The sequence below is a fragment of the Anolis carolinensis genome, unplaced genomic scaffold, assembly GCF_035594765.1.
Source record: "Anolis carolinensis isolate JA03-04 unplaced genomic scaffold, rAnoCar3.1.pri scaffold_7, whole genome shotgun sequence".
Classification (NCBI taxonomy): domain Eukaryota; kingdom Metazoa; phylum Chordata; class Lepidosauria; order Squamata; family Dactyloidae; genus Anolis; species Anolis carolinensis.
The window spans coordinates 27,448,236-27,471,356 of record NW_026943818.1 but is presented as its reverse complement, the minus strand read 5'-3'; the positions used below and the strand labels follow the sequence as shown (position 1 = coordinate 27,471,356).

At 47.3% G+C, this 23,121-nt stretch overlaps 1 protein-coding gene across 2 annotated transcripts in view; it reads left to right on the top strand.

Annotated features, from left to right (window-relative positions):
* The window catches only part of LOC100559569 (eosinophil peroxidase), a 39,076-nt gene that overhangs the window by 2,497 nt on the left and 13,458 nt on the right, over positions 1–23,121 (top strand). Inside the window, exons 3-12 of one of the 2 annotated variants that reach the window (XM_062959574.1) lie at positions 2,324–2,450; positions 2,633–2,762; positions 6,568–6,771; positions 9,097–9,415; positions 13,588–13,748; positions 13,876–14,119; positions 15,884–16,054; positions 16,975–17,212; positions 18,746–19,002; positions 19,154–20,817. In XM_062959574.1, coding sequence (XP_062815644.1) covers positions 2,324–2,450; positions 2,633–2,762; positions 6,568–6,771; positions 9,097–9,415; positions 13,588–13,748; positions 13,876–14,119; positions 15,884–16,054; positions 16,975–17,212; positions 18,746–18,998 — 1,847 coding nt within the window. In that variant the 3' untranslated portion in view covers positions 18,999–19,002; positions 19,154–20,817. Of the gene's footprint in view, positions 1–2,323; positions 2,451–2,632; positions 2,763–6,567; positions 6,772–9,096; positions 9,416–13,587; positions 13,749–13,875; positions 14,120–15,883; positions 16,055–16,974; positions 17,213–18,745; positions 19,003–19,153; positions 20,818–23,121 lie in introns of those variants that run through there. The other variant, XM_062959573.1, reaches the window with a different exon arrangement.

Sequence of the window (23,121 nt, the reverse complement as noted above, 5' to 3'; positions counted from 1 at the left end):
CATTTCCCACTTTGGGCTACCATTTCCCACTTTGGACTACCATTTCTCAATTTGGGCTATCATTTCCCAATTCGGACTACCATTTCCCAATTCTGACTACCATTTCCCAATTCGGACTACTGTTTCCCACTTTGGGCTACCATTTCCCACTTTGGGCTACCATTTCCCACTTTGGGCTACCATTTCCCACTTTGGGCTACCATTTCCCACTTTGGACTACCATTTCTCAATCTGGGCTACCATTTCCCAATTCGGACTACCATTTCCCAATTCTGACTACCATTTCCCAATTCGGACTACTGTTTCCCACTTTGGGCTACCATTTCCCACTTTGGGCTACCATTTCCCACTTTGGGCTACCATTTCCCACTTTGGGCTACCATTTCCCACTTTGGACTACCATTTCTCAATCTGGGCTACCATTTCCCAATTCGGACTACCATTTCCCAATTCTGACTACCATTTCCCAATTCGGACTACTGTTTCCCACTTTGGGCTACCATTTCCCACTTTGGGCTACCATTTCCCACTTTGGGCTACCATTTCCCACTTTGGGCTACCATTTCCCACTTTGGGCTACCATTTCTCAATTTGGGCTATCATTTCCCAATTCGGACTACCATTTCTCAATTTGGGCTACCATTTCTCACTTTGGGCTACCATTTCTCAATCTGGGCTACCACTTCCCAATTTGGACTACTGTTTCCCACTTCGGGCTACCATTTCCCACTTTGGGCTACCATTTCTCAATTTGGGCTACCATTTCCCACTTCGGGCTACCATTTCCCACTTTGGGCTACCATTTCTCAATTTGGGCTACCATTTCCCAATTCGGACTACCATTTCTCAATTTGGGCTACCATTTCTCACTTTGGGCTACCATTTCTCAATCTGGGCTACCACTTCCCAATTTGGACTACTGTTTCCCACTTCGGGCTACCATTTCCCACTTTGGGCTACCATTTCCCACTTTGGACTACCATTTCTCAATTTGGGCTATCATTTCCCAATTCGGACTACCATTTCTCAATTTGGGCTACCATTTCTCACTCGGGGCTACCATTTCTCAAACTGGGCTACCACTTCCCAAATTGGACTACCATTTTCCAATTCAGACTACAATTTCCCAATTCGGACTACCATTTCTCAATTTGGACTACCATTTCCCAATTCAGATTTTACCATTTCTCAATCTGGGCTACCATTTCCCAATTTGGGCTACCATTTTCCCAGTTCAGACTACCATTTCTCAATTTGGGCTATCATTTCCCAATTTGGACTACCATTCCTCAATTTGGGCTATCATTTCCCAATTCGGACTACCGTTTCTCAATTTGGGCTACCATTTCCCAATTCGGACTACCGTTTCTCAATTTGGGCTACCATTTTCCCAATTTGGACTACAGTGTCTCAATTTGGACTACCATTTCTCAATTTGGGCTACCATTTCCCACTTTGGGCTACCATTTCTCAATTTGGGCTACCATTTCCCACTTTGGACTACCATTTCTCAATTTGGGCTACCATTTCCCACTTTGGGCTACCATTTCTCAATTTGGGCCACCATTTCCCACTTTGGGCTACCATTTCCCACTTTGGGCTACCATTTCTCAATTTGGGCTACCATTTCCCACTTTGGGCTACCATTTCCCAATTCGGACTACAGTGTCTCAATTTGGACTATCATTTCTCAATTTGGGCTACCATTTCCCACTTTGGGCTACCATTTCCCAATTCGGACTACAGTGTCTCAATTTGGACTACCATTTCCCACTTTGGGCTACCGTTTCTCAATTTGGGCTACCATTTCCCACTTTGGGCTACCATTTCCCAATTCGGACTACAGTGTCTCAATTTGGGCTATCATTTCTCAATTTGGGCTACCATTTCCCACTTTGGGCTACAATTTCTCAATTTGGACTACCATTTCTCAATTTGGACTACCATTTCTCAATTTGGACTACCATTTCTCAATTTGGACTACCATTTCCCACTTTGGGCTACCATTTCTCAATTTGGGCTACCATTTCCCACTTTGGGCTACCATTTCCCAATTCGGACTACAGTGTCTCAATTTGGACTATAATTTCTCAATTTGTGCTACCATTTCCCACTTTGGGCTACCATTTCTCAATTTGGGCTACCATTTCCCACTTTGGGCTACCATTTCTCAATTTGGGCTACCATTTCCCACTTTGGGCTACCATTTCCCAATTCGGACTACAGTGTCTCAATTTGGACTACCATTTCTCAATTTGGGCTACCATTTCCCACTTTGGGCTACCATTTCCTCATCTTGGGCTCCTGTTTGATTTCCCTGCAGATGTGCTCACCCCGGCCCAGATGCAAACCATCTACAAGGCAACTGGGTGCTGCCACCAAGAGACCAGTACAACCCAGTGCAACTTCACCAGCCCCTACCGGACCATCACAGGCGAATGCAACAACAGGTCTGATCATAATAACAACCACAACAATATTTGTACTAAGGCCGCTGTAATACATCCCGGTGGCGGAACACTATGCTGCCACCTAATGGTTGTTTCAGGGATTAAATTGTCCAAAGGCTTCTCATCAATGCCCAAAACGGCCTCGAGGTGGCAATAGAGACTGATTTCTTTTTGATTGACAGGAGGATCCCGACCCTGGGGGCCCAGAACCGGCCGTATGCCCGATGGCTCCCGCAGGAATACGAAGACGGCGTCTCCCTCCCCCGCGGGTGGACCCCGCAGAAGCGCTACTTCGGCTTTCCTCTGCCCAACGTAACAGATCCACATCCATCCATCTATCTGTATAAGCATCAAGCTTTGCGAGCCGGGCCAACAAACATTGAGAGTTTGATGGCTTGTAGGTCCTGGCTGCCGGGCCTAGTGTGGAGCGCTCAACCGTAGGCACGGCAACCAGGGCCTATGAGTATTGAGCACTCGATGTCTCCTAGCCCCAGCTCACAGGGCCTACAGGTGAGCGCCGAGTGCTCGATGCTCGACTGTTGGCCCTGCGAACCGGGCCTATGAGAATCGAGCATGTGGTGCTTGACTGTAGGTCCTGTGAGCTGAGACTATGAGACTCAAATGTTTGGTGCTCAACTGTAGGCCCTGAGCCAAGCCTAAGAGAATCAAGCGTTTGGTGCTTGCCTCTAGGCCCTGCAAGCCAGGCCTATGAGAATCGAGCATATGGTGCTCGATTATAGGTCCTGCGAGCGAGGCCTATGAGCATCGAGCGTTTGGTGCTCGACTGTAGGCCCTACGAGCCAGGCCTACGAGCTGTCGAGAGCTCTATGGTTTCTAGGCCTGGCTTGCAGGGCCTACAACTGAATGTTCGGCGCTTGACTGTAGGCCCTTCGGTGCTCGACTGTAGGCCCTGTGAGCCAGGCCTATGAGAATTGAATGTTCGGTGCTCAACTCTAGTCCCTGCGAGCCGGGCCTATGAGAATTGAGCGTACGGTGCTCGACTGTAGTCCCTGCGAGCCGGGCCTATGAGAATCGAGTGTTCGGTGCGCAACTGTAGTCCCTGCGAACCGGGCCTATGAGAATTGGGCATTCAGTGCCCGACTGTAGTCCCTACAAGCCGGGCCTATGAGACCCGAGCATTCGGTGCTCGACTGTAGTCCTTGCGAGCTGGGCCTATGAGAATCGCGTGTTCAGTGCTTGAATGTAGTCGCTGCGAGCCGGGCTATGAGAATTGGGCGTTCAGTGCCTGACTGTAGTCCCTGCGAGCCGGGCCTATGAGACTCGAGCATCTGGTGCTCGACTGTAGTCCCTGCAAACCAGGCCTATGAGAATCGAGCATTCGGTGCTCAACTGTAGGTCCTGTGAGCCAAGCCTATGAGACTCAAACGTTTGGTGCTCAACTGTAGGCCCTGTGAGCCAAGCCTATGAGAATTGAGGGTTTGGTGCTCGACTCTAGGCCCTGCAAGCCAAGCCTATGGGAATCGAGCATTCAGTGCTCGACTGTAGGTCCTGTGAGCCAAGCCTATGAGACTCAAACGTTTGGTGCTCAACTGTAGGCCCTGTGAGCCAAGCCTATGAGAATTGAGGGTTTGGTGCTCGACTCTAGGCCCTGCAAGCCGAGCCTATGGGAATCGAGCATTCGGTGCTCGACTGTAGTCCCTGTGAGTGGGGTCTATGAGCAACGAGCATTTGGTGCTCGACTGTAGGCCCTATGAGACAGACCTACGAGCTGTCAAGAGCTCTATGGTTTCTAGGCCTGGCTTGCAGGGCCTACAACTGAATATTCGGCGCATGACTGTAGGCCCTGTGAGCTGAGTCTGAGCCCCGGCAGGACGAGCATCGAGTGCCCGGCGCTTGGCTGAAGGCCCTGCAAATCAGCCCACCAAACAGCTACCTACCAGGCCTACAAACCGTCGAGAGCTTGATGGCTCATAGGCCTGGCTTGCAGGGCCTACAATTGAGCGTTCGGCGCTTGACTGTAGGCCCCGCGAGCCGAGCCTATGAGATATTGAGTGCTCGATGCTCTTAGGCCCAGCAGGCAGGGCCTACGAGCATTGAGCGCCCGGCGCTTAGCTAAAGGTCATGTGAGCCAGGGCCTACAGCCAAACGACAAAAATCAGCCCACCAAATGGCTACCTACCAGGCCTACGAGCGTTCGGCACTTGACTGTAGTCCCCGCGAACCGAGCCTGTGAGATATTCAGTGCTCAATGCTCTTAGGCCCGGCAGGTAGGGCCTACGAGCATCGAGCGCCCGGCGCTTGGCTAAAGGTCCTGCGAGCCAAGGCTTACAGCCAAACGACGAAAATCAGCCCACCAAATGGCTACGTACCGGGCCTACGAGCGTTCGGCACTTGACTGTAGGCCCTGCGTGCCGAGCCTATGAGATATTGAGTGCTCGATGCTCTTAGGCCCGGCAGGCAGGGCTTACGAGCATTGAGCGCTCGGCGCTGGGCTAAAGGTCCTGCGAGCCAGGGCCTACAGCCAAACGACAAAAATCAGCCCACCAAATGGCTACCTACCAGGCCTACGAGCGTTTGGCGCTTGACTGTAGGCCCCGCGAACCGAGCTATGAGATATTGAGCGGTCAATGCTCCTAGGCCTGGCAAGCAGGGCCTAGGAGCATCGAACACCTAGGCAAGCCAGGGCCTGCAGCCAAGCAACGAAAATCAGCCCACCAAATGGCTACCTACCAGGCCTACGAGCGTTTGGCGCTTGACTGTAGGCCCCACGAACCGAGCCTATATTGAGTGCTCGATGCTCTTAGGCCCGGCAAGCAGGGCCTAGGAGCATCGAGCACCTAGGCAAGCCAGGGCCTGCAGCCAAGCGACGAAAATCAGCCCACCAAATGGCTACCTACCAGGCCTACGAGCGTTTGGCGCTTGACTGTAGGCCCCATGAACCGAGCCTATATTGAGTGCTTGATGCTCTTAGGCCCGGCAAGCAGGACCTAGGAGCATCGATCACCTAGGCAAGCCAGGGCCTGCAGCCAAGCGATGAAAATCAGCCCACCAAATGGCTACCTACCAGGCCTACGAGCGTTTGGCGCTTGACTGTAGGCCCCATGGACCGAGCCTATATTGAGTGCTCGATGCTCTTAGGCCCGGCAAGCAGGACCTAGGAGCATCGAGCACCTAGGCAAGCCAGGGCCTGCAGCCAAGTGACGAAAATCAGCCCACCAAATGGCTACCTACCAGGCCTACGAGTATTTGGCGCTTGACTGTAGGCCCCATGGACCGAGCCTATATTGAGTGCTCGATGCTCTTAGGCCCGGCAAGCAGGACCTAGGAGCATCGAGCACCTAGGCAAGCCAGGGCCTGCAGCCAAGCGACGAAAATCAGCCCACCAAATGGCTACCTACCAGGCCTACGAGCGTTTGGCGCTTGACTGTAGGCCCCATGGACTGAGCCTATATTGAGTGCTCGATGCTCTTAGGCCCGGCAAGCAGGGCCTAGGAGCATCAAGCACCTAGGCAAGCCAGGGCCTGCAGCCAAGTGACGAAAATCAGCCCACCAAATGGCTACCTACCAGGCCTACGAGTATTTGGCGCTTGACTGTAGGCCCCATGGACCGAGCCTATATTGAGTGCTCGATGCTCTTAGGCCCGGCAAGCAGGACCTAGGAGCATCGAGCACCTAGGCAAGCCAGGGCCTGCAGCCAAGCGACGAAAATCAGCCCACCAAATGGCTACCTACCAGGCCTACGAGCGTTTGGCGCTTGACTGTAGGCCCCATGGACTGAGCCTATATTGAGTGCTCGATGCTCTTAGGCCCGGCAAGCAGGGCCTAGGAGCATCAAGCACCTAGGCAAGCCAGGGCCTGCAGCCAAGCGACGAAAATCAGCCGACGAAACGGCTACTGTTCTCCTCTGCCTTTCATTTCACTGTTGCTTTTGTTTTTGTGGGGTTGTATGGTCGAAGTGGTACAAAACCAGATAAAACAGGATTCGGGCCCAACCCTAGTAGATAGAGATAGATAGATACTATAAGTAGATACAAGATAGAGATAATTGGGTAGGTAGAATGGATAGATACTAGGTGGAGAGATAGGATAACAAAGTCCACATAACAACTAGCGATTTACACAAGAGCAGCTCCTGTATCGCCTGCCTTTCCTCCAGGTCCGGGCTGTCTCCAACCGCATCGTCCGCTTCCCCAACGAGAAGCTCACCGACGACCGTTACCGCTCCGTCATGTTCATGCAGTGGGGCCAGTTCCTCGACCACGACATGGACTTCGGGCCCGGCACCACCGCCACCCTCACCTTCAGGGCAGGAGCCGACTGCGAGAGCTGCGTCAAAGCGGCCCCATGCTTCCCCATCGAGGTCAGTGAGGCTCCCCACGAACGTAGAAGAACCTACAGGGTGGTCAAGACCGAGTAGAACCACGACTAGCGGGAGATTTTGACCAACTTCCATCAGACGTTGACCAGAGAATGGCTCTGGGAGACCGAGGAAGCCCTAGGGAAATAGTCATATCTAGGAAGCTCTATGGTCAACTTCCATTGGAAGACCTAGAGTACCCCATATTAATCCACAAGTAACACTTATATTAATCCATGAGTAACACTTATATCTATAATTATTACTCATGGTTTAATATGGGAGTATCTAGGTCCTATGGTCAACTTCCACTGGAGGTCCTATGGTCAACCTCCATTGGAAGACCTAGAGAACCCCATATTAATCCACGAGTAACGCTTATATTAATCCATGAGTAACACTTATATCTATAATTATTACTCGTGGTTTAATATGGGAATCTCTAGGTCCTATGGTCAACTTCTACTGGGGGTCCTATGGTAAACTTCCATTGGAAGACCTAGAGAACCCCATATTAATCCACGAGTAATGCTTATATTAATCCATGAGTAACACTTATATCTATAATTAAGTATTACTCGTGGATTAATATGGGAATCTCTAGGTCCTATGGTCAGCTTCCATTGGAAGACCTAGAGTACCCCATATTAATCCACAAGTAACACTTATATTAATCCATGAGTAACACTTATATCTATAATTATTACTCATGGTTTAATATGGGAGTCTCTAGGTCCTATGGTCAACTTCCACTGGAGGTCCTATGGTCAACCTCCATTGGAAGACCTAGAGAACCCCATATTAATCCACGAGTAACGCTTATATTAATCCATGAGTAACACATATCTATAATTATTACTCGTGGTTTAATATGGGAATCTCTAGGCCCTATGGTCAACTTCCACTGGAGGGCCTATGGTCAACCTCCATTGGAAGACCTAGAGAACCCCATATTAATCCACGAGTAATGCTTATATTAATCCATGAGTAACACTTATATCTATAATTAAGTATTACTCGTGGATTAATATGGGAATCTCTAGGTCCTATGGTCAGCTTCCATTGGAAGACCTAGAGAACCCCATATTAATCCACTAGTAATGTTTCTATTAATCCATGAGTAACACTTATATCTATAATTATTACTCATGCATTAATATGGGAATCTCTAGGTCCATGGTCAACTTCCATTGGAAGACTTAGAGAATCCCATATTAATCCAAGAGTAACGCTTATATTAATCCATGAGTAACACATATCTACATCAATATCTATAATTAAGTATTACTCGTGCATTAATATGTGAATCTCTAGGTCCTATGGTCAACTTCCACTGGAGGTCCTATGGTCAGCTTCCATAGGAAGACCTAGAGAATCCCATATTAATCCACGAGTAAAGTTTATATTAATCCATGAGTAACACTTATATCTATAATTATTACTCGTGGTTTAATATGGGAGTCTCTAGGTCCTGTGGTCAACTTCCACTGGAGGTCCTATGGTCAACTTCCATTGGAAGACCTAGAGAATCTCATATTGATCCATGAGTAATGTTTCTATTAATCCATGAGTAACACTTATATCTACATCAATATCTATAATTAAGTATTACTCGTGCATTGATATGGGAATCTCTAGGTCCTATGGTCAACTTCCACTGGAGGTCCTATGGTCAGCTTCCATTGGAAGACCTAGAGAACCCCATATTAATCCACGAGTAACGCTTATATTAATCCATGAGTAACACTTATATCTATAATTATTACTCGTGGTTTAATATGGGAGTCTCTAGGTCCTGTGGTCAACTTCCACTGGAGGTCCTATGGTCAACTTCCATTGGAAGACCTAGAGAATCTCATATTGATCCATGAGTAATGTTTCTATTAATCCATGAGTAACACTTATATCTACATCAATATCTATAATTATTACTCGTGCATTAATATGGGAATCTCTAGGTCCTATGGTCAACTTCCACTGGAGGTCCTATGGTCAGCTTCCATTGGAAGACCTAGAGAACCCCATATTAATCCACGAGTAACGCTTATATTAATCCATGAGTAACACTTATATCTATATCAATCTATAATTAAGTATTACTCGTGGATTAATGTGGGAATCTCTGGATCCTCCAATGGAAGTTGACCCTAGGACCTAGATTGTCCCATATTAATCCACAACTAATACTTATGGATATAGAGATGACGTCTCCTGGAATGCTTGTGAGATGAGTTGGCCATGATGGCCACATTTCGAGGTTCTGCTGGGGGAGCTGTGGTCAACATCTAGTGTCTGTTTTCCAAATTTCAACCCTTTCTTCCCTGGCAGATCCCACCCAATGACCCCACCAAAAAACGGGGCGACTGCATCCCCTTCACCAGGGGGGCTCCGGCTTGCAACGGCGGCTACGCCATCCGAAACCAGATCAACGCCCTCACGCCATTCATCGACGCCAGTATGGTGTACGCCAGCGAGGTGAAATGGGCCCGGGACCTGAGGAACCTCACCAACGATCTGGGGCTGATGGCCATCAACCAGAACTTCACGGACAAAGGACGAGCCTACCTCCCTTTTGGCACCCCTGAAGGCTTCGTAGATACGTGCCGGATGACCAATAAGACCTTCAACATCTCCTGTTTCTTTGCAGGTACCTGGTGGTTATGAGATTTGAGGAGGAGCTCCTAGTCCCACTTGAGCAGGAGAACGGCGAGTTCTCCAAGGTGTTCCTCAGAAGTCTTGTGGTCCCATTTGAGATCAAAGGTCCTCCTTGAGAGAGATGGAGAACATTCTCCAAGTTCTCCCAGTCATTCCTCATAGGTCTTGGAGTCCCATTTGAGAAGATGGATCAAAGGTCCTCCTTGAGAGAGATGGAGAACGTTCTCCAAGGTGATCCTCATAAGTCTCATGGTCTCATTTGAGAAGATGGATCAAAGGTCCTCCTTGATAGAGATGGAGAACGTTATCCAAGGTGATCCTCATAAGTCTTGGAGTCCCATTTGAGAAGATGGATCAAAGGTCCTCCTTGAGAGAGATGGAGAACGTTCTATAAGTTCTCCAAGGTGTTCCTCTTAAGTCTTGGAGGCCCATTTGAGAAGATGGATCAAAGGTCCTTCTTGATAGAGATGGAGAACGTTATCCAAGGTGATCCTCATAAGTCTTGGAGTCCCATTTGAGAAGATGGATCAAAGTTCCTCCTTGAGAGAGATGGAGAATATTCTATACGTTCTCCAAGGTGTTCCTCTTAAGTCTTGGAGTCCCAATTGAGAAGATGGATCAAAGGTCCTCCTTGAGAGAGATGGAGATCCTTCTCTGAGTTCTTCAAGGTGTTCCTCATAAGTCTTGGAGACCCATTTAAAAAGATGGATCAAAGTCTATGATTCTAGGTTATTCCTTGAGAGAGATGGAGAACATTCTCCAAGTTCTCCAAGGTGTTCCTCATAAGTCCCATTTGAGAAGATAATCAAAGGTCCTCCTTTAGAGAGCTGGAGAACATTCTCCAAGGTGATCCTCATGAGTCTTGTGGTCTCATTTAAGAAGATGGATCAAAGGTCTTCCTTAAGGGAGCTGGAGAACATTCTCCAAGGTGATCCTCATAAGTCTCATGGTCTCATTTGAGAAGATGGATCAAAGGTCCTCCTTGATAGAGATGGAGAACGTTATCCAAGGTGATCCTCATAAGTCTCATGATCTCATTTGAGAAGATGGATCAAAGGTCCTCCTTGAGAGAGATGGAGAACGTTCTATAAGTTCTCCAAGGTGTTCCTCTTAAGTCTTGGAGGCCCATTTGAGAAGATGGATCAAAGGTCCTCCTCGAGAGAGATGGAGAACATTCTCCAAGTCCTTCCTCATAAGTCTTGTAGTCCCATTTGAGAAGATGGATCAAAGGCCCTCCTTGAGAGAGATGGAGAACATTCTCCAAGTTCTCCCAGTCATTCCTCATAGGTCTTGGAGTCCCATTTGAGAAGATGGATCAAAGGTCCTCCTCGAGAGAGATGGAGAACATTCTCCAAGTTCTTCCTCATAAGTCTTGTAGTCCCATTTGAGAAGATGGATCAAAGGTCCTCCTTGAGAGAGATGGAGATCCTTCTCTGAGTTCTCCAAGGTGTTCCTCATAAGTCTTGGAGACCCATTTAAAAAGATGGATCAAAGTCTATGATTCTAAGTTATTCCTTGAGAGAGATGGAGAACATTCTCCAAGTTCTCCAAGGTGTTCCTCATAAGTCCCATTTGAGAAGATAATCAAAGGTCCTCCTTTAGAGAGCTGGAGAACATTCTCCAAGGTGATCCTCATGAGTCTTGTGGTCTCATTTAAGAAGATGGATCAAAGGTCTTCCTTAAGGGAGCTGGAGAACATTCTCCAAGGTGATCCTCATAAGTCTCATGGTCTCATTTGAGAAGATGGATCAAAGGTCCTACTTGATAGAGATGGAGAACGTTCTCCAAGGTGATCCTCATAAGTCTCATGATCTCATTTGAGAAGATGGATCAAAGGTCCTCCTTGATAGAGATGGAGAACGTTATCCAAGGTGGTCCTCATAAGTCTTGGAGTCCCATTTGAGAAGATGGATCAAAGGTCCTCCTTGAGAGAGATGGAGAACGTTCTATAAGTTCTCCAAGGTGTTCCTCTTAAGTCTTGGACTCCCATTTGAGAAGATGGATCAAAGGTCCTCCTCAAGAGAGATGGAGAACGTTCTATAAGTTCTCCAAGGTGGTCCTCATAAGTCTTGGAGTCCCATTTGAGAAGATGGATCAAAGGTCCTCCTTGAGAGAGATGGAGAACATTCTATAAGTTCTCCAAGGTGTTCCTCTTAAGTCTTGGAGGCCCATTTGAGAAGATGGATCAAAGGTCCTCCTCAAGAGAGATGGAGAACATTCTCCAAGTCCTTCCTCATAAGTCTTGTAGTCCCATTTGAGAAGATGGATCAAAGGCCCTCCTTGAGAGAGATGGAGAACATTCTCCAAGTTCTCCCAGTCATTCCTCATAAGTCTTGGAGTCCCATTTGAGAAGATGGATCAAAGGTCCTCCTCGAGAGAGATGGAGAACATTCTCCAAGTCCTTCCTCATAAGTCTTGTAGTCCCATTTGAGAAGATGGATCAAAGGCCCTCCTTGAGAGAGATGGAGAACATTCTCCAAGTTCTCCCAGTCATTCCTCATAAGTCTTGTAGTCCCATTTGAGAAGATGGATCAAAGGTCCTTCTTGAGAGAGATGGAGAACATTCTCCAAGTTCTCCAAGGTGTTCCTCATAAGTCTTGGAGTCCCATTTGAGAAGATAATCAAAGGTCCTCCTTTAGAGAGCTGGAGAACATTCTCCAAGGTGATCCTCATGAATCTTGTGGTCTCATTTGAGAAGATGGATCAAAGGTCCTCCTTGATAGAGATGGAGAACGTTCTCCAAGGTGATCCTCATAAGTCTCATGGTCCTATTTGAGAAGATGGATCAAAGGTCCTCCTTGATAGAGATGGAGAACATTCTCCAAGGTGATCCTCATAAGTCTCGTGGTCCTATTTGAGAAGATGAGACATGAGAGAGATGGAGAATGTTCTCCAAGTTGTTCCTCATAAGTCTTGTAGTCCCATTTGAGAAGATGGATCAAAGGTCTTCTTTAAGGGAGCTGGAGAACATTCTCCAAGGTGATCCTCATAAGTCTCGTGGTCTCATTTAAGAAGATGGATCAAAGGTCCTCCTTGAGAGTGATGGAGAACATTCTCCAAGTTCTCCAAGTTCTTCCTCATAAGTCTTGTAGTCCCATTTGAGAAGATGGATCAAAGGTCTTCCTTGAGGGAGCTGGAGATCATTCTCCAAGTTCTCCAAATCGTTCCTCATAGGTCTTGGTTTCCACCTCTATTACTATAAGTTGAAGGGGTAATGAATGACCGAGGTTCTTTTAGGCAGGGGGAATCTTTTTATCCCACCCGTTGCCCAAATTTGTGAAAGACTATGAATGACTAACACCAATTTGGAAAGATGCAAACCACCAAAGACTCGGGGAGGAGACCTTTTACTTTAAAGGGTAGCATATCTTGGTTTGAAATATATGCGACAGAGGCTTAGATGTTGGAAGAACAATAACAAGTTTATTCAGGCACAAAGCTTAGTGGTTACAATGTTGTTTCTCACGTAGAGGTATTCTTATTAACAGTTACAGTACTAGAATGAGATGAATCAAACTCTCTAAAGTGTCACTTCTTTTACTTAAAGTAGTTAAAACCTATTCCTCTACTCCTTTCTAAATGTTACTTCAAAACTTGGACTATCCAGTGACTTCAAACCACAGTCACCCCTGTGATATACTATCACAGATTCTCTGTGCCTTACCAGGTCACAGACTACATTAAATAAGTCACCAAACTTATTTAAAAACTGACTCAAAATGAACAATTGAGCCTCCTTGATCCCATCAACCTGGAATCAATCTTCCCTGTGCCTCTTCAGAGCACAGACTGACTCTCTTTTTTAAACTCTGCACTTCTTCTACTAATCAGCAGTTGGCTCCGCCTACTTCTCCATGGCAACCAGCCTCTGAGTGCTGAGATGCAATAACTGTAATACTTACCCTTTTAAAACATAAACACACAATTAAACATAATATCTGTAAACCAAAATTCATACTTCATTACAGATACCTTCCTACAGTATGAGTTTATGGTCAACCTCTGGTGGAGTTGTGCTGGGGAACGTAAAGATTCCTAGATGTCCTCCAGAGGCATCTCTAGCTCCTCCAGTTCAACTCTGTGGTCAAGTGTGCTACGTCCAGAGCAATGGCGGTATTTCACGTCTGCGATCTCCTTCCATCTTGGGTTTTGTTTTTAACGTAGGGGACAATCGGGTCAATGAGATGCCGGCGCTGGCCGTCTTGCACACGCTCTTCCTCCGCGAGCACAACCGCCTGGCCACCGAGCTGAAGAGGCTGAATCCGCAGAAGGGCGGGGACGACATCTACGAAGAGGCGCGGAAAATCGTCGGCGCCATGATCCAGGTACGACGGGAGAGGACAGAGCTCAAAAAAGCAGGCCATGCTGGGTGGGGGGTGATGGGTGTTGGAGTCCAAGACCCGAATTCAGTAGTTCGATCCTTGAGTTGTCTTCTTCTTCCTTCCTTTCCAGAAAATCACCTACTCCGAGTTCATCCCGCTGCTCCTGGGCAACGCGGCCCCTCGCTCCTGGCACCAGTACCGGGGCTACAACGAGTCGGTGGACCCCCGCGTGGCCAGTGTCTTCACCAACGCCTTCCGCTTCGGCCACACCATCGTGCGCAACGTGGTCTTCCGCCTGGACAGCCGCTTCCGGCTCCAGAGCCAGACCCCGCTCCACCACGAGTTCTTCGCCACATGGAGGATCATCAAGAACGGTCCGTACCTCCCCGAGGGTCCCAAGGTTGAGATGGAGGGGGCCTCCGGATGACCCCCAAGGCCCATTTTTCAATGATCCAAACCTTTTTCTTTTCCACAACTGTGATGTCTGGCGTGTTGCGTTCCAGAACTTTGTCAGTCTGGATTCGGAAGTCCCACAGTATCTTTGCGTGCTCATTTTCCAATACTTTTGCAGGTTTGTGATCCCACCAGTTCTTTACTGCTGGGAGGTGGTACTTGAGGCATAAGTTCCAATGAATCATTTCGGCCACATCGTTGTGCCTCTGTTTGTAGTCAGTCTGTGCAATTTTCTTACAGCAGCTGAGGATATGATCAATGGTTTCATCACCTTCCTTGCACAGTCTGCATTTTGGGTCATCAGCTGATTTTTCGATCTTGGCCTGAATTGCCTTTGTTCTGATGTCTTGCTCCTGGGCTGCAAGGATCAGGCCTTCTGTCTCCTTCTTCAGGGTCCCATTTGTGAGCCAGAGCCAGGTCTTCTCCTTATCAGCTTTTCCTTCAATTTTGTCAAGGAACTTTCCATGCAATGTTTTGTTGTGCCAGCTGTCAGCTCTAGTTTGTAGTGCGGTTTTCTTGTACTAATTTTTTGTCTGCTGTGCTTTGAGGAGTTTCTGATTTTTGACTTCAATCAAAGCAGGTTCTTCACTTGGCTTTACATCTTCTGCCAGGGCATGTTCTTCTTTGACTGCTTGTTTTACTTGCAAGAGTCCTCTGCCCCCTGATCTTCTAGGCAGATATAGCTGGTCAACATCACTGCGAGGGTGCAGTAAGTGATGAATGGTCATGAATTCTCTTGTTTTTCTGTCCAAATTATTATTATTATTATTATTATTATTATTATTATTATTATTATTATAGATATGATTGAGAGATCAGGTGAGATGACAGACATGGAGGCCTAGTTGGAAGGGACCCCAAGGGTCATCCAGTTCAGTCCCCTTCTGCCGTAAAGACACAATCCAAGCCTTCCTGACAGATGTCCCTCCGGACAAAGATAGATATCTTACATATGATTATTGATTGATAGAGAGAGACAGGTGATACATATAGACTCCTAGAGTTGGAAGGGACCCCAAAGGCCATCCATTCCAGCCCCACCTACCAATAAGGAAGACACAATCTAAGCCTTCCTGATAGATGTCCCTCCGGCCAAAGGTAGATATGTTACATATGATTGAGAGATGATAAATATAAAATCCTAGAGTTGAAAGGGACTCCAAAGGCCATCCAGTCCAGCCTCCTTCTTCCATAAGGAAGGCAGAATTACTATGTTGTTATTATTATTATTATTATTATTATTATTATTAGACACATAGAGTTGGAAGGTACTCCAAAGACCATCCAGTCCAGCCTCCTTCTTCCATAAGGAAGGCAGAATTACTATAATATTTATTATTATTATTATTATTATTATTATTATTATTATTATTATTATTATTATTTACATAGAGCTAGAAAGGAGCCCAGGGTCCATCCGGTCCAGCCCCTCTAAGGAAGGCACCACTGAAGCCCTTCTGACAGATGTCCGTCCAGTCAAAGATAGATACGTTACGCGTGATTGATTGCTGAATTGAGAGGGGTGGGTGATGGTGATCGATATAGAATCTGAGAGTTGGAAGGGACTCCAAAGGTCATCCAATCCAACCCCATTGAAGCCCTCCTGACAGATGGCCATCCAGCCCAAAGCGAGTCTGGTAGAGCAAGCAGAGTTTTGATACACAGAGCTCACAATTGCCTTCCAGGAGGCATCGATCCCATTCTGCGAGGTCTCCTGGCCAAACCAGCGAAGCTGCCCCGACAGGACCAGATGGTGGTGGAGTCCCTCCGAGACCGTCTCTTTGAGCAAGTCTCCCGGATCGGCCTGGACCTGCCTTCACTCAACATGCAGCGGGGCCGGGAGCATGGCCTGCCAGGTGAGAAGCCCGGCCGGGGTGAGCATCCGACCGTCAAGCCCTGCTCAGTGTTTACCAAGCCTGGTCGGGGTGAGCACCCGATCGTCAAGCCCTGCTCAGTGTTTACAAAGCCTGGTCGGGGTGAGTACCCGACCATCAAGCCCTGCTCAATGTTTACTAAGCCTGGTCGGGGTGAGCACCCGACCGTCAAGCCCTGCTCAGTGTTTACCAAGCCTGGTCGGAGTGAGCACCCGATCGTCAAGCCCTGCTCAGTGTTTACAAAGCCTGGTCGGGGTGAGCACCCGACCGTCAAGCCCTGCTCAGTGTTTACCGAGCCTGGTAGGGGTGAGCACCCGACCGTCAAGCCCTGCTCAGTCTTTATCAAGCCCGGTCGGGATGAGCACCCGACTGTAAAGCCCTGCTCAGTGTTTACAAAGCCTGGTTGGGGTGAGTACCCAACTGTCAAGCCTTGCTCAGTGTTTACAAAGCCTGGTTGGGGTGAGTACTCAACCGTCAAGCCCTGCTAAGTGTTTACCAAGCCCGGTTGGGGTGAGTACCCGACCGTCAAACCCTGCTCAGTGTTTACCAAGCCTGGTTGGGGTGAGCACCCTACCGTCAAGCCCTGCTCAGTGTTTACAAAGCCTGGTAGGGGTGAGCACCCGACCGTCAAGCCCTGCTCAGTCTTTATCAAGCCCGGTCGGGATGAGCACCCGACTGTAAAGCCCTGCTCAGTGTTTACAAAGCCTGGTTGGGGTGAGTACCCGACCGTCAAACCCTGCTCAGTGTTTACCAAGCCTGGTTGGGGTGAGCACCCGACCGTCAAGCCCTGCTCAGTGTTTACATGCCCTTAGGTTTCTCCCAAGTGTATGATGATGATGATGATGATGATCATGATGATGATAGAGGGGGTCCCTCCCAACTCTTGGTTTCTATACCCCTAGGTTACAATGCCTGGAGGCGTTTTTGCGGCCTTTCCCAGCCTCGCAATGAAGCCGAACTGGGCCAAGTCCTTAGGAACCCCGGCCTGGCCAAGAAGTTCATCCAGCTCTATGGGACGCCCAACAACATCGACCTCTGGGTGGGAGGGGTGGCTGAGCCCCTCGTCCCCAATGCCAGGGTCGGACCACTCTTCGCCTGCATCCTTCGCACCCAGTTCCAAAAGGTCCGGGACGGGGACAGGTGAGAGCGGGAACCGCAGATGGAAAAGGGATCGAGGAGTCCTAGTAGGTCACAAGATTGGACTGGATGGCCTTCATGAGGGGGGTCCTTTATAGCTTTAGGATTCTATTATTGTTGTTATTATTATTATTATTATTATTATTATTATTATTATTATTATTATTGGTCTTGATGGCCTTTGGGGGTCCCTTATAGCTTTAGGATTCTATTATTATTATTATTATTATTATTATTATTATTATTATTATTATTATTATTAGGGTTGGTCTTGATGGCCTTTGGGGGTCCCTTATAGCTTTAGGATTTTATTATTAGGGTTGGACTGGGTGGCCTTTGGGGGTCCCTTATAGCTTAAGGATTCTATTATTATTATTATTATTATTATTATTATTATTATTAGGATTGGTCTTGACGGCTTTTGGGGGTGCCTTATAGCATTATGATTCTATTATTATTGTTGTTGTTGTTGTTCTTGACGGCTTTTGGGGTTCCCTTATAGCTTTAGGATTCTATTATTATTATTATTATTATTATTATTATTATTATTATTATTACTATTGGTCTTGATGGCCTTTGGGGTCCCTTATAGCTTTAGGATTCTATTATTATTATTATTATTATTATTATTATTATTATTATTATTATTAGGATTGGTCTTGACGGCTTTTGGGGGTGCCTTATTGCGTTATTATTCTATTATTATTATTGTTGTTGTTGTTCTTGACGGCTTTTGGGGTCCCTTATAGCTTTAGGATTCTATTATTATTATAATTACTATTATTATTATTGGTCTTGACGGCTTTTGGGGGTCCCTTTTAGCTTTAGGATTCTATTATTATTATTATTATTATTATTATTATTATTATTGGTCTTGATGGCCTTTGGGGGTCTCTTATAGCTTTAGGATTCTATTATTATTGTTACTATTATTATTATTATTATTATTATTATTATTATTAGGGTTGGACTTGATGTCCTTTGGGGTCCCTTATAGCTTTAGGATTCTATTATTATTATTATTATTATTATTATTATTATTATTATTATTATTAGGGTTGGTCTTGATGGCTTTTGAGGGTCCCTTATAGCTTTAGGATTTTATTATTATTAGGGTTGGACTTGGTGGCCTTTGCGGGTACCTTATAGCTTTAGGATTCTATTATTATTATTATTATTATTATTATTATTATTAGGATTGGTCTTGATAACCTTTGGGGGTCCCTTATAGCTTTAGGACTCTATTATTATTATTATTATTATTATTATTATTATTATTATTATTATTATTATTGGTCTTGATGGCCTTTGGGGGTCCCTTATAGCTTTAGGATTCTATTATTATTATTATTATTATTATTATTATTATTATTATTATTATTAGGGTTGGACTGGGTGGCCTCTGGAGGTGCTTCCAACTCTGGAATTCTATGACCCATAGATAGATGGATACACAGACAGACCGACACAGGGTTGGACTAGATGCCCCTTGGGGTCCCTTCATGATCCTGGGTGCACCCTTTCTTTCCTCCCCAGGTTCTGGTGGCAGAGTCCCGCCACGTTCACGCCTGCCCAGCGCAGGGCCCTCAGCCAGGTGACCCTCTCCCGCATCATCTGCGACAACACCGGCATCCGGCAGGTCCCTCGCTTCGTTTTCCGGGGGAACCGATTCCCGCGGAGCTTCGTCAGCTGCAAGGCCATCCCGCGGCTGAGCCTCTTCCCCTGGAAGGCCACGTGCGAGTCCCAGGGACACGGAACGCCAAGCGGTCAGGGGCGGCTGAAGCTATAAGCGGGTAAGCAACCGCGGGTGGTGCTAAATCCACTAGGGGCGCCAAAATACTGTTTGCTTACGCTTGGAAATTACCTTCAAACATGTGATGCTGGGGAAGTCGTATTCTTATTCAATTGCAAATATTCTCCTATTTTGTCGCTTCCTTTCTGCAGGAAAAGCATTACTCTAGGTGATGGATTTCGTTCTCCCGACAACTTGATTTCTTGCCACTGCTCAGCTGTTGATTTAAAAATCTACATGACCCCCCTCCCCTTTCTGCTGCATATTCCTACCGCCAGAGTCACGACTGCTTGCAATTTCCCCAAAAGTCATACAATGGAAGGCTGCAAATGTGTGTTGTATTAAAGCTGGATTTATGAATGCTTCAAAAAACGCCTGGGGTTTCCTTTGAATTAAGAGGGGCTTAATTCTCTCAAAAAGACTGCTTTCTCCTTTCTCCATCTCTGAAACGAAGGCCTGCTTTCGTTTCCAGCTCGAACAACCTTTGCTTTCTCCCTTCCCCATCTTTGAGGGGGGGGGAAAGCCTTCTTTCTGCCTTCTCCAGCTCTGAGAATATTTGTTTTCTCCCTTTTCCAGATCTGAGAACCTTTGCTTTCTCCCTTCTCCAGCTTGAGAACCTTTGCTTTCTCCCTTCTCCAGCTCTGAGAACATCTGCTTTCTCCCTTCTCCAGCTCTGAGAATGTTTGCTTTCTCCCTTCTCCAGCTTGAGAACCTTTGCTTTCTCCCTTTTCCAGCTCTGAGAAATATGCTTTCTCCCTTCTCCAGCTCTGAGAACATCTACTTTCTCCCTTCTCCAGCTCTGAGAATGTTTGCTTTCTTCCTTCCCAGCTCTGACAAAGTCTGTTTTCTCTTTTCTCCAGCTTGAGAACCTTTGCTTTCTCCCTTTTCCAGCTCTGAGAAATATGCTTTCTCCCTTCTCCAGCTCTGAGAATGTTTCCTTTCTCCCTTCTCCAGTTCTGAGTTTTTCTCCCTTCTCCTGCTCTGAAAAGAAGACCTACTTTCTCCCTTCTCCAGCTGAGAAGACCTACTTTCTCCCTTCTCCAGCTCTGAGAAGGTCTACCTCATAATGTCTCTGGCAGCTCTCCTTGGGCAGGCTTTCTTTCCTTCCCCCCTTCTCCTCATACATTGCTACATATTCCACAAGTTATGGCCGAAATCCGCTTCTTTTCCGCTTTTTGTAAACACAGCACCAAACTGATCTTCTCGGTTTATTTTGGCGTGGTTCGAAACATTCCTCAAAGTGTGCAATACAAAAAAAGCGCTCAAATCATAGACACGGTATATACATGATTCACTCAGAATTATGGGGCTGGATTTGTTTTCAAAAAGTCCCGGAAACTTCCCATTCTGCTTTTGACGTGTGGCGTTGTCACTCAAAAGTGTAGAAAAGCCGTGTGTTGGCATTCACAAGGCCAGGTACGACTGTGTGGTGCATTGTACGTGCTGAGACACCCATTGGAATCAAGAACACCCGCAACCACCCATTTTCTGCTTCAGATACCCATTGGAAACTGGACCGAGAACACCCGCAACCACCCATTTTCTGCTTCAGACACCCATTGGAAACTGGACCGAGAACACCCGCAACCACCCATTTTCCGCTTCAGACACCCATTGGAAACTGGATCGAGAACACCCATTGGAAACAGGATCGAGAACACCCATTGGAAACAGGATCGAGAACACCCGCAACCACCCATTTTCTGCTTCAGACACCCATTGGAAACTGGACCGAGAACACCCGCAACCACCCATTTTCCGCTTCAGACACCCATTGGAAACTGGATCGAGAACACCCATTGGAAACAGGATCGAGAACACCCATTGGAAACTGGACCGAGAACACCCGCAACCACCCATTTTCTGCTTCAGACACCCATTGGAAACTGGACCGAGAACACCCGCAACCACCCATTTTCCGCTTCAGACACCCATTGGAAACAGGATCGAGAACACCCATTGGAAACAGGATCGAGAACACCCGCAACCACCCATTTTCTGCTTCAGACACCCATTGGAAACTGGATCGAGAACACCCATTGGAAACAGGATCGAGAACACCCGCAACCACCCATTTTCCGCTTCAGATACCCATTGGAAACAGGATCGAGAACACCCGCAACCACCCATTTTCCGCTTCAGACACCCATTGGAAACAGGATCGAGAACACCCGCAACCACCCATTTTCCGCTTCAGATACCCATTGGAAACAGGATCGAGAACACCCGCAACCACCCATTTTCCGCTTCAGATACCCATTGGAAACAGGATCGAGAACACCCGCAACCACCCATTTTCTGCTTCAGACACCCATTGGAAACTGGATCGAGAACACCCATTGGAAACAGGATCGAGAACACCCGCAACCACCCATTTTCCGCTTCAGACACCCATTGGAAACAGGATCGAGAACACCCGCAACCACCCATTTTCCGCTTCAGATACCCATTGGAAACAGGATCGAGAACACCCGCAACCACCCATTTTCCGCTTCAGATACCCATTGGAAACAGGATCGAGAACACCCGCAACCACCCATTTTCTGCTTCAGACACCCATTGGAAACTGGATCGAGAACACCCATTGGAAACAGGATCGAGAACACCCGCAACCACCCATTTTCCGCTTCAGATACCCATTGGAAACAGGATCGAGAACACCCGCAACCACCCATTTTCCGCTTCAGATACCCATTGGAAACAGGATCGAGAACACCCGCAACCACCCATTTTCCGCTTCAGATACCCATTGGAAACTGGATCGAGAACACCCGCAACCACCCATTTTCCGCTTCAGACACCCATTGGAAACTGGATCGAGAACACCCATTGGAAACAGGATCGAGAACACCCATTGGAAACAGGATCGAGAACACCCGCAACCACCCATTTTCTGCTTCAGACACCCATTGGAAACTGGATCGAGAACACCCATTGGAAACAGGATCGAGAACACCCGCAACCACCCATTTTCCGCTTCAGATACCCATTGGAAACAGGATCGAGAACACCCGCAACCACCCATTTTCTGCTTCAGACACCCATTGGAAACTGGATCGAGAACACCCATTGGAAACAGGATCGAGAACACCCGCAACCACCCATTTTCCGCTTCAGATACCCATTGGAAACAGGATCGAGAACACCCGCAACCACCCATTTTCCGCTTCAGATACCCATTGGAAACTGGATCGAGAACACCCGTAACCACCCATTTTCTGCTTCAGACACCCATTGGAAACTGGATCGAGAACACCCATTGGAAACAGGATCGAGAACACCCATTGGAAACAGGATCGAGAACACCCGCAACCACCCATTTTCTGCTTCAGACACCCATTGGAAACTGGATCGAGAACACCCATTGGAAACAGGATCGAGAACACCCGCAACCACCCATTTTCCGCTTCAGATACCCATTGGAAACAGGATCGAGAACACCCGCAACCACCCATTTTCCGCTTCAGATACCCATTGGAAACTGGATCGAGAACACCCGCAACCACCCATTTTCCGCTTCAGACACCCATTGGAAACTGGATCGAGAACACCCATTGGAAACAGGATCGAGAACACCCATTGGAAACAGGATCGAGAACACCCGCAACCACCCATTTTCTGCTTCAGACACCCATTGGAAACTGGATCGAGAACACCCATTGGAAACAGGATCGAGAACACCCGCAACCACCCATTTTCCGCTTCAGATACCCATTGGAAACAGGATCGAGAACACCCGCAACCACCCATTTTCTGCTTCAGACACCCATTGGAAACTGGATCGAGAACACCCATTGGAAACAGGATCGAGAACACCCGCAACCACCCATTTTCCGCTTCAGATACCCATTGGAAACAGGATCGAGAACACCCGCAACCACCCATTTTCCGCTTCAGATACCCATTGGAAACTGGATCGAGAACACCCGTAACCACCCATTTTCTGCTTCAGACACCCATTGGAAACTGGATCGAGAACACCCATTGGAAACAGGATCGAGAACACCCATTGGAAACAGGATCGAGAACACCCGCAACCACCCATTTTCTGCTTCAGACACCCATTGGAAACTGGATCGAGAACACCCATTGGAAACAGGATCGAGAACACCCGCAACCA